Consider the following 12,693-nt stretch of genomic DNA (forward strand, 5'->3'; position numbering starts at 1 on the left):
TTAGAAAAAGTTAAATACTTTTAAAAATTAAAGTAAAAATAGAATTAGAATGTTTACAAAATCTTGGAAAAATCAAATAGTCATATTTCACTTTATGTTTGTTTCCATCTGTTAATATTTCTGACATATTAGATCTATGTAAGCATATATAAATATAATTATCTTGCTCTAAAGGAAAGAATCAAAGTAACAGGGGTAAAGGATGATTGATCTGGGAAGTTCTTGTTAATTATACAAATAATTCAGTCAACTCAATGATAGAGGAATTTGGAGTTAGCTCAGGGGTAACATCTCATGAAGTATTGGCATGCCCATTGACACATTACTGAGGAAACCTAAAGGACTCAAGATGATTGACAGATTGAAACTTGGGAAAATGGACTCTTGTTGGAGATGTCCTTCCATGATTTTTAAATGCATACTTACTTATTTATTCATCATTTATTGCTATCTTTTAGATTTCAATTAGACAAGCCAGGGTGCAGCACAGAATATTTATGTTGAAGAATGAGAGAGGGAGCATAATTTTTTTATGCTTTTAAATTTCATTTTTTTAAATTTTCAATTTTCATTTTTGAAAAAAAATGAAATGCAAAGAATTACAAAGGAAAACAATTACACTGAAATAGTTATAATTTTTTTAAGTTCCTAGACTTCAACTCATGAACCTCAAGAGTAGATGAACGTAATCACAAAGGGGGAAAGTATTAGCAATAAGAAGGACTAGGAGAGGCTTTCTTTAGAGGATGGAATTTAAGCTGTCTCGAAGGAAGTAGAGTTGAGAAGGAAGAGCATTCCCATTTCAAGTAATGAAAAGTCATGGAGTCAAAAGAAGGAGCAACAAGAAGACCAACATTGCTGGATTGTAGAAGACATATCAGGGAAAAAATATAAAACTAAAAAGATTAGGAAAGGCCATATTGTGAATGGAAAATTTTATTCATTCTTGGAGGTGTTATGAAGGCCGTGGATATTACTTATTGGAGGGAGTGTGTATATGTGTGTGTGTTAGGAAAATAACTTTGGCAACTTACTGAGTGGTAGGACAGAAATTGGAGTGGGAAGAGACTTGAGCCATGGAGACCACCCAAGAGGACATTGCGTATCCTACTTGTAGATAGGACATTTTTGCACTGTCCCTGAGAAGGTACTTCTTAGACGAGATTTGGGAGCCCCATCATAATTCTGCGATCTGGCACAATAATCAGGGCCGCTGATTTGAGGATATTATTTTTACTGTGTCTGTTTTGGGTTTCTTTTGAGTCCTTTATGTCTTTTTTATTATGTAGAAGGAAATAAAAATTGCCCTTTACATGACAGGCATTTGGTACCTTGAGAATTTGTAACTTGAAACTCTATTATTCTCATTTAGGGAAACTAGTCATTGGTTACATTGTGAGTATACTAACTTTTCCCAGACCATACCCCAGTAAGAGTAACAAACAGCAAAGAGACAGAAAACCTCTTAATGTAAGCCTGAAGCTTTGAACCTGGTCCATGGAATCTTTAACATTCCCTAAACTATATGTTATATAGAAAAGGATTACCCGTACTATGTATTACAAATAACTATTTTATAATCCTAGTATTCTAGGACTGAAGCCATGCTTCATCAGCTAGGTGGCCCAGTGGATATATTTCTAGACCTGGAGTCAGGAATCCTGAGTTCAGAAACTAGCTATGTGACCTGGACAAGTTACTTAATAACCCTCTCTGCCTCAGTTTTCTCATCTGTAAAATGAACTGGAGAAATGGCGAACTACTCTATGTTTGCCAAAAAACTCCAAATATGGTCTTAAAGAATTAGACACAACTGAATAAAAATTGTAACAGACACCAAGACAGCACTTAGAAAATAGTTTTTTTTTTTTTTTACAAATATAACAAGTTGTTTGAGTGCCACCATAATTGATCTCTTTATAACAAAGGAGCACCATCCTAAGGCAAATACATTTTAGTGTATATTATCAGGGCATATAATAACCAGAATGTCATTTTCAATCTTCAGATAGATGCAGCTATTTGACTTCTAGATGTAAACTTGGAATATTTAAATAATATGTTTATTTTCAAAGGTTCTGAAAATCATTGAGAACTCTTTTATAATTTTATAAAAGATATTGTAATAGGACTTTAGGATGATTCCAGGATATACCTTAAAATTAATTACCTCAAGCCAGCAGCAGTATCTGCCCTATTATTAATAATCATTAATATTTTCCCAGTGTAGTAGTGGTCACCCTAGTGGCTATAAAAGTCATTGAACTTCTTTAATTGTTTATTTCTTATAGAAAAGTTGGTGCTAGAAGATCTGGTAAATTATTAGAGAGAAATTCACAAAATAGGACTGAACTTCCACTTATTATAGTCAGAAAACTGTTTCTACCAAAATTGGATTAACACCACTCAAGTTCCTTGTCTGTACTACCTAACTTTATTCTCTGATTTAGGCTGGCAGACTCTTTGAATATTCTCACCTAACATAACTATCCACATTGTTCTTTTTGTTTTTAAATTTCTTTCTGACATAGAACATGATATGTTGAAAAACTAATACTCCTAATCACAAAAATGTTCTATATATGCCTTCACTTTTTGGCTTCTTGAATTAACCAAAGTATGTCATTTTTCCTGGTTAATTGTAACAACTGGATTAAATGCTTCAGGTGACTTGTCAGAGACATCTTGGCTGCTTTAACTCCCCAAGGTATTGCAAAAAAACTTAAAAATTACTTGACTAGTAATTAGCGGGATGAGACATTAAAAACCTATTTTGAATAAATATATGCATATCATTTTTTAAATCCTTGTAAGTACAGCCAATTCAGTTTTCTGAGTAAGTTAAGGGAATAAATTGATCTGAACTCAAGAGGTTAGTAGGTAATTCTATAAATGATATGGTATATAGATTAATAGCCTAAAAGAAGCATTACATCTACAAAAATTCAGAGTAATTGAATTCTATCTCGTTTGGCAAAGAAAAAATAATATAACATCTCTGGTAGTCAGATCCAACATCTCTCAAATAAGGAATTGAGTTAGATAATTTTTTAAATGTTTTAGGTCTAGGTATAAATGTCTGACATTACTTAGAACCACTTCTTAACTTATAATTGAATAATACTATAGTGTAATTTTGTTAGGGAAAATGGGAGGGATAGAAAGAAGGCATGTAGAATTTGTGTATTTATTTAAGAAATTATAAGTTCTCAGATAAAGGCACTAGCAATATTAGAGTGAATACAATCAACTTACTTTTCTGAACTTTCACCTTTCCCCATCTGGATTGCCTGACTCAACCATTTTTGTATGTTTTCCTTTGTTTGTTGGTAACATACATTCCCATTCTTTTCATAAAATGACCTTCGTGGTCTCAGAAAAAAAGTCATAGCAGATGTGACTTTAGGTTCTAACCCACAGGATAGTTTAAGTCTTTAGAGATTTTCAGGATTGAGTACACTATTGAAAACTATCCCCTTTTTCCTAAATATTTTCCATAGAAAGAAAATTTAATTTTCTTTATAATTTTTTTTAATTTCACAATCCATTTAAAATCATATTTGTCTGACCCTGGCTCTGTGTGTGGTATAGCTATTTCCATACAGTGGGTTTGGCTTTCAAAAACCTATAATGCTCCCTCTGCCACTTATGACCCCAGTGGTCTAAACTTTCAAAAAGCAGCAACTGCACTGTTTATCAACAGAGCAACAGCTTTCTAGCATTCTTATAAGGAACCCAAAAACCCAACAATATTTTTCTTTTTCTTTCTGTGTCACTGAGATTAATAAATAACACTTTAGAAAAAGATATAAATACTTTGAAGCAAATTTTTTTTGCTTAGAAAACATTGTCAGTATTGGGAAGGGAATGAATTTGAAATGTTATCCCCCCCCCCCAAAAAAAGTGATTTAATTTAAGTCATTTCTGATTTCTGAAGCTGTGTTTAGTGTTAATACTATAATGCACATATACAAAAGCAGTGGCTTTTACTTGGCACAATACAAATAATTGAATTATTTAATTTGGGAAGTAGTACCCTTATGAGAGGTTTATGCTAGTTGCAGATGGTTAAAATTAAATCATTCCAGAAATATTAGTAACAGGGTAGACAAAATGATTTTTAAGAATTTTTAAGAATGTTCTTTAGTAATTGTGCAAATCATTTGTTCTAACCATTTCTTTTTCTACCAGTACCTAAAAGTCATTAACTGGTTCACCTTGAACAGGTACAGTAGACTTCAGGTGTAGAAAAATATTACCAAGTCTGAATTGTCACATTAACAATAAAGTACCTGGTTTTTTAATAGGTTTAAAGTGTTTTTCTAAAACAAATTTATATTGAAAATAATATTGCTTATTATAAAAGAATTTCTAATTTTAATATTAACTTTTTAATAATTTACTTGTATTAGAACTCATAATTAGTTTGTCTTTATACAGGTTATATGCTGAGGTCTTCTGCAATGTATTTCAAATAAACCTTTAATGTCTTCCAGAAATGTATGCATGATTTACATAGAAGTCAGACTTCAAGAATTTGAATAGGCTGTAATAGTACAAAATTAATAATATAAATTTAATTTACATTGGTCTATTCTGTAAATCAAAATAAAATTTTGGTCATAAAAATTATATTATTTGCTGGTATTTAAATCTGTTGTTGAAAACATTATTTACAATATTTAAACAAATATATCAAATGCTTGAGCTTTAAGGATATTATAAATATTCCAAACACAAATGTTTTTACTTTATTATTAATACAAATTCAACAGATAGTCAAGTGAGTTTATATTTGTCTGGTACTTGAGACGAAATCCAGTCTACCTGCTGTTACTCCTCCTTTCTTGAATGCATGCCTATAACAGCAGACTTTTGGGATTGGGATGAGGGTCATCAAACCACAGATGTTTTTGCAATGAAACTGTGAACCTACAACAAAGTCTCTGTGCTACAGGAGATGATAGATGGTATTTTCATTTTGCTTTACAAAAGGGTCAAAATGGCATGGAGAGTCCATAACAGTCCAACAGAGAAGTGTTAATCCTAAAAGAAAATTTATTTGATAGCTTCAGGGGAAGTTTTGTTGTCATGAATAGGTCCTCTCTGTTAGTTTGTAAAAATATTGTTTGCGAGTTGATGATATATGTCAGACAGTCAATATATGTTTTGACAGAACAGGATAGCTACTTAAAGCATTGTTTAATTAACATATAGTAACATAATGTGAATATTATACTTTCACATTTTTTAAGGTTAAATGTCTCTCCTAAAGGGAAGATAAACAATATTATATAAGTTTAGATTTTTTTCATTGTAATAATTTAGAATCTAATTTATTTGTGGAATTTATGATACAGGCCTTGACTTCCTACTACTAATTCCTATAAGACAATCTATAGTTTTATAATTATTTCAGATACAGTCATTTAATTTTTTTAGTCATCAATTTTAAACAATTGCTGCAGTTATTCAGTAAATTATTACAGTCATGGACTCTACAAATATTATTAGATTATAACTGTAATAAATTATGTCAATAAGGTGCTGCTGTTTTGGGTTTACTCTCTCATCCTTCCCCTACCTTAAAAGCTCCTTTGCATAATTCCATTAAACTGATTGTATTGTGAATGGTGGACTTAATGGAAGTGCTCTCATCTTACAAAGCAGGACCAATGAGGTATGTTCCTTCTACTGGGCAGCAACAAAAGAAAAGCTCTCCCACAAGAAAAGAAGAGCTTAAAAAGATATTTCAAGTGTTCATCAGAGACCCCATATCACTTTCAAATCAGCCTTTAGGAATTTGGTCATAATATAAAGCACATTTAGTAAGTTCAGTTAAAAAAATTTCATCCTGAAACATAGAGCATTTGGGTATTCTGAAGTAATTTTAAAGTTATTCTTCAAAGGGAAAAAAGCATTAAGTCCCCATGAATATCTGAAAATGAAAGAACATAATAAAAAATCTATGGATTACTGTGTGATTTTAAAAGTTCTCAAGAGTTGCTGCTGTATGTTGCTAAGGTCTTTGAATTTTTTTTTACATTTTTTTTACTGTTTTTTTTTTATATTTTGAAAATTGAGGAATTTAAAAGGAAGCCCTTCTAAATATCAAACTGTCACATACAAGTAATGTTTCTTTTTAGTTCCCTTATGAGAATGGATGTTTGTATTAGAAGGTGAATATTTTTAGATTTAGGATAATAATTAAGAAACATTAGAAATCATATAACCTTACAGATAATTGCTTGGTAGGATAGACTCATGCTAAGTTAACATTAAATATTATCATAGAATATGATGGAATTAAGTAGAATCATAGAATTAATATTTATAAAAATATTCTTGCTTTGGATCTTTAAAATTTCAAATTGAGAGTAATGAATATTTTTAGTAATCCTAGGAAAGATATTTTTATCTAGTATCTTAAGTACAGTTAAACTTTTGTCTAAGGCTTAATATTTTAAAAATGCAACTAAATTCTGGGGTTAGCAAGTATTTCTGAAGCATTTGAATTATTGCGAATACAATTTTTTGATTGCATTTTTTTGTTATAATATCCTCTCATAGACAGACTTTGGGAGAACCAACTTTCCCCAAACTCATTTAAGTTTGATGTGAACTAGCAATTAGATTTCAACTCAACAAGCATTCATTAAATGTCTACTTTGAGCAAGACTTTGTTTTAGATGCTAAAATAAAGCCCCCCAAAAGAATTATGGATTCCTGCCTTCGGAGAGTTTATATTCTCCCGAGATATAGAACATGCAAACAGCCCAATTTGGGTAATTGAAAAGATTAGTTTGCTCAATTTATGTAACTGTACTTATATATGATATTTTAAAGAATAGTATTTCACCCAGCTTTTCTTTTCCCACCCATATCCCTTAGCTATTCCTCTCAACTTCTGTTGCTTAGAGCAGATCCTGACTAGCCCCAGATTCTATGTCAAAGGCCATGACCCAGATGTCACAGCAGCTCGGCCTCTTGTCTGAATAATTATATGGAGTTTATTGTTTGAAGAGACAAGCTCGGGGGCAGTGCAGTCACCCTGGAAAGCAGACCAGTGAGCTCTACAGCCAGACTGCATCAAACAATAGATCTGTAGGTTAAATAAAACCCAAAAGCACAAAAGATTATATTAAAGGTGGACATTTGGTCAGACTCTAAGTCTTATACTCTTCAAACTTATTATCTTCATTTCTTTAACCCCCTTCACATTTATTTTAGATTATTCTTACTTTAGTCATATTTTTAGATTTATAATTTTAAAAATCATAACATATAGAACCTTAAATCACTTTAGTCTTTAAAACAGTCCTTATAGTTTTTGTGTATTTGTGAAAATCTGTATTCGTTTTCTGGCTATTTAAATGGCCATTTATAATGGTAGCAATTTTTAAATAAGGATAGTTATTGTGATTAAAAAAAATTATTTGCAATACTGTTTAGTTGTTCCAAATGTATAGAGGCATTCGCCATATTAAAGGGCAGTACTTTTCCCTAGAAATAGTTCTGTCTATATACATTGAATGAAAGCGGTAGCCAATTGTCATAAAATTATTTCATTTCCAATCTACTTTCAGAGCTACATGCACCACCACTAAGGAATTTTGAAACAAGTTTGCAAAGGGAACACTTTATTTTTTTTTTATCAGTCTTGAATTAAAAGGTTGCTGATGCTGGAGATAGAAGCATTGCTTTGGGAAGGAGGTAATTTTTTTTCCCCATGGTTCTGATCTGAGATTCTTAATTTTATCTAATCTTGACCTGTTGTCTCTGGTCTGGTTCTTTTCAAGGTCTTTGGAGACTCATAAACATGGAGCAACTGAAAGAATAACAATATGTTAATATTGCTATAAATTATAGCAATAACTAAGTACTTTGTAGCAGTTATTTCCTATTATACTTTTACTAAGATACTAAACTTTTGGTATTAATAGTAAGAAGTATAAAAATTTCTAGGTTGAAACTCATCAGTTTAGTAGTGATACCAAAATAGTAGATCATCTTGCAGTGTTTTGGGGGCAAAAACAGGGTCTTAGGATTAAAGGTACTCTTAATCTTTACCTTGCAAAATAATGTGTGAAAATGTAGAATTTTCTAAAATAGTATTAGATCATGTTTCTGGAGCAAAATTAAGAAATCATTGTTGGCAGGTCTGAAAATGCTATTTTTCCTTTATTGTTATTTCATTTAAAACTATACTATAATTTATAGTTTTTTACTAAGGTCCTAAAATATTTCTTCCTCTTCTAGGAAGCAAGCTAAAAAAAATTCTCTGGGTCAATTTGTCACAGAGGCAATTTACTCTATACTAGAAACTAACATTCAGAGCTTATTGACTTTTAATTAACAGATACTTCTTACAAACATAGTGATCCAATTACTCAGACCAGGCTGAGAGGATGGACAGCTATAAAAGTACACATTAAAGAACTTTACATGATCACCATCTAGTGGCAAAAGCGGAAATCACTGAAGGAAAACTAATGGGGGAAAGTTTATTAGGTTTTCATTCCACGTTTTCTATGATATTGCCTCAAAAGTATGATAGAGCAGACTTATTTTACTGAAAATTTTTTCTGGGGTTCTTGAAAGGTTAATTAAATAACTATTTAATGTATTAAAGTAATATTAAATTTCAGTATGCATATATATATGAAAGTGTGTATATGTAGAGATATATAATCAATTAGCCAATTATGCAATATATTTTAAAATAATGGTAATAATAACTTATGGGGCATAGTGAATATCACATTTGGCCTGAAATCAAAATGATTCATTGTCTTCAGTTCAAATTTATCCTCACACATTGATGATCTGTGTGACCCTGGGCAGGTCACCTAATGTTTGTTTTTGTTTTTTCATTGGTAAAATGAATTGGAGGTGGAAATGGCAAAACACTCCAGTATCTTTGTTAAGAAAACTCCCATAATATGATTATGAAGAATTGGACACAGTTGAAAGACTCAAGAACAACAAAAATAATTCTCATTTCTTTAGTACTTTAAAATTTACAGAGATTTTATTCTATTAATGGCTCTTTATGTTTTCCTTGTAGAAACAAGGAATGTTAAACAAAGGTTCCTTGGATTAAAGTTTCTTTTTCTCTTCATTGGGTATGACCTGTCTTCATGACTTGTATTTAGCTTTACGATTTTATTACTTCTCACTTTTCCTATTTGTGTTATATATTCTTCCTTCTTCCACCCTCCTGACACAGGTCAAGGTTATTTTTTTCCTTTTTGGATCCTTCTAACTGGTTTCATTTTGAAACCCTTCAAGAGAGAGTTTTATTCTCCCTAAGGACCTGAAGAGCAGGATAGATGTTCTTAAACCCCCTTTACTTACTTTGGGCTGAAAACCAAATATGCAATTTACCACAAAATTTTCTTTCCCCATTCATTGTAAATAAGTGAAAGCAAATTTATCAGGCCTTGTTGAGTTTCAGACTCCTCACAATGCCATTTGGGGTTTTCTTGGCAAAGACACTGACTTGGTTTGCCATTTCCTTCTCCAGATCTCTATATCAGGAACTGAGGCAAATAAGGTTAAGTGACTTGTATCTGAGATTAAATTTGAACTCAGGAAGATGAGTCTTTCCGACTTTAGGCTTAGCACTCTGACCACTGAGCCATTTAGCTACCTAAGTCTTTAGTCCTAAACTTTTAAAGAGTACTTTGTCAAAATCTTCTATGGTTTGTGTATAGAAACATAGGATTTCAAGTTTAACAAGAAGCTACAGAAACATTATAACCTGAAAAAGACTATCTCTTTGAAGTTTTTATGTATTTCTCTTAATATTCCAAAATTATTTTTTCTCATTTAAGATTTTTTTCTCAATATGTTCGGAGACATTTTAGAAATTAGTTATATTTGAACATTACTTCTTTTCCCAAAAACTTTTAAATAAATTTATGTCAAATGCTATTGTATGTTAATAAATAAGAGAAATAAAGTATTTCTGGATTGTATATTTTTCTCTTAGAAGTTATCTTGTAATTAGATTTTAAAATGTACATATTTTGAAATTATTTTCACTATTCATCCTTTGTATAATTTTATCCTTTGAAATATAGCAAACATTTCAACAAATAATAAAAATTTGAAATTATTTTTTGAAAATATTTTTGAAATTCTTTCTAACACTTTTATACAGAAATTAGCTTTTATATTAGAAGAACTAATGTAGGCCTGCAGAAGGAGTTAATAATCAGTCATTACCATAAATGTGATAATGATGTTTATCTTTGTTCTTGAAGAATACCATGACATCAAGGGAGTAAATGCCATGACAAGCACATGAATTGAATTCACGTGAGCGGGTGCTGTGCTAAGTCACCAGTCTCACTTTCTCCTCCAGGGCCATCTGGGTACAGCGGCCAAAATATTAATCAGGATGACTTTAGATAGCCCTGGATGTGAGACAGCCAGGATTAAGTGACCTGCTGAGGGTCACGCAGTTGGTAAGAGTCAAGTGTCTGAGGCTAGATTCAAACTCGAATCCTTCTGACTGCAAGGCCAGAGCTCCAAGGACTGTGCCATGCAACTGCCCTAAATATAGCTATCATCTTAATAGATAACCTAGTCTTACCTTGGGGTTAGAAAGAATGTTTTTTTTTAAAGATTAGAGAAAACATTTATTTTTCTGCCTTGTACTGCTAAACACTTTGAATGTAAAAACAAGCAAAAACGCATTCCTTGTTCTTGAGAAACTTAGTCTTTCTCTTTTAGCTATCTTTTTTATTGATATCTTCTGTATTTTACATCATCCTATATTCTCATATGCTTCCCCATCCCCTTCCCAGAGACCTGTCCCACATAGCAAGTAGTATTTTTAAAGACAAAAAAGGAAATAAAAAGAAGAGAAAACGCAGTGTAACTTATCAAGATATTGAAAAAGTCTGAAAATATGTGTAATATATAACATCTATGAAACTTCTGAGCTGGGGGTGTTCTCTTTTCATTCGGGTCTTGTTTGATCTTTATAATATTGCTAGAATTGCCTTTGATTGGGCTTTTGTTTTTTGTTTTTGTATGTGGTGGTTTACATTTACTTTATAGTCATTATGTATATTTTTGCCTTAGTTCTACGATTTAGTATAAAAAATTCCTGCAAATCCAATTCCATAACTAAAATTAGCGACTAGAAAGAAAAAAATACATATTTTCTACAAGGACTACATAGATACATAGGAGAAAAGAAGCAAGAAATTCTTTACTGAAGAAAGAATTGAAATAAGATTGATTAGCTTAAAGAGGAAAATGGTAAACTTTACTCAAATAAAGAAATCCCAAGCAGAAACCTAGATTTCCAAGAGAGCAAGAAATATTAAAACATCAAAAGCTTAAATATAAAAATATATGATAGATTAAAATCTAATTTAAGAATCACTCATTCCCTGTAAATTATGATTCAAAAAACAACCTTGACCTGATATTTCAAGAAATCATAAATGAAAAAATCATTTGTATCTGTTAGAGCTAGAGGGTCAAGCAAGTCTAGAAAGACTCCAATAGTCATTAAGCAAGATAAACTTCAAAATCCAGAAGGGTGTGGGGTGGGGGTGGGGATTAACAAAGGAAAAGAAAAGAAAAGAATTAGAATCTAAGAGGGTGCATGATATTGCCTCTTAGACAGTTGGGGAGTATTTGAGCTGATCGTGGTAAGTTAAAGTAGTGGAAGATTATCTGTACAATGTCAAAAGAGATGATTTCAGAGAATCCTTTATTTTATAGTATGAATTAGCATAATAAAATAAGCAAAATCAAGAGAACAATTTATAAGGACAACAACCCTGAACTTTGGTCAGAAAAATGGAACAACTATGTCTCCAGAGGAACTATGATAAAACATGTTACCTACTTCCTCAGAGAGAGCTGATGGGCACCTTACTGAATGAGACCGACATTTTTTGGTCATGGTTACAGTATGTGGATTCATTTTAGTTAATCATGCTTATTTTCTTTCTCTTGTTTGTGGGTTGGATTAGCAAATGATACCACAAAAAAGGGGAGACCATTGAAACACTAAAATATTCACAGAAGAGAATGGAGGGAAGATCAGAAGAAAACATAATTAGGACAGATTTGAAAAATAACAGCTTGTTTCATATATATGTGTATGCATATACATATGTATGTATTTCAAACAAGCATTTTGAAACATATTCATGTTTTCATATAGATTTCTTTTTGTGTTCTGTATGTATTTATGGAAATGATTTTTAAGTGTTTAAGTTTAAACTGAATTTTTTTAAATAACAGCTGAGTAATGACAGCTTACCAAAGAGAAAGAGGCACATAGTTGAATGAATATATACTACCAAAAAAGAAGAAGGAATATCACACTTGGGGAAAAGTTTTTATCTAATACCAAAAAATATTTTGTCTGAGTTCCCCAAAAGTTCCTTTAAATCAAAATCCCAGAAATCTCTTGCAATAACCTTGTAACTCTGAAATTTGCTCTTATATCTGTTCTTTTCTCTTTAGATCCAAGAAGAAAATATCATGTGAGGTTGCTGGCATATAACAATATGGAAGATGGTTATCAAGCAGACCAAACAGTCAGTACCCCAGGATGTGTTTGTAAGTACTAAATTTCCATGAAATAATTTTGCAAAGCTTTTACATACGGACTACACTTGTTTTTTTTCCCTAAAGAAAAGAGATAATTTTAGGAACCTT

General features: G+C 31.4%; 1 protein-coding gene across 1 annotated transcript in view; it reads left to right on the forward strand.

The window, feature by feature from the left end:
- Window positions 1-12,693, forward strand: part of PRTG (protogenin) — a 134,767-nt gene that overhangs the window by 96,158 nt on the left and 25,916 nt on the right. Inside the window, exon 12 of the mRNA XM_074234616.1 lies at window positions 12,499-12,594. Coding sequence (XP_074090717.1) covers window positions 12,499-12,594 — 96 coding nt within the window. The remainder of the gene's footprint in view (window positions 1-12,498; window positions 12,595-12,693) is intronic.

This window comes from Macrotis lagotis, chromosome 4, assembly GCF_037893015.1.
Source record: "Macrotis lagotis isolate mMagLag1 chromosome 4, bilby.v1.9.chrom.fasta, whole genome shotgun sequence".
NCBI classification, from domain to species: Eukaryota; Metazoa; Chordata; class Mammalia; order Peramelemorphia; family Peramelidae; genus Macrotis; species Macrotis lagotis.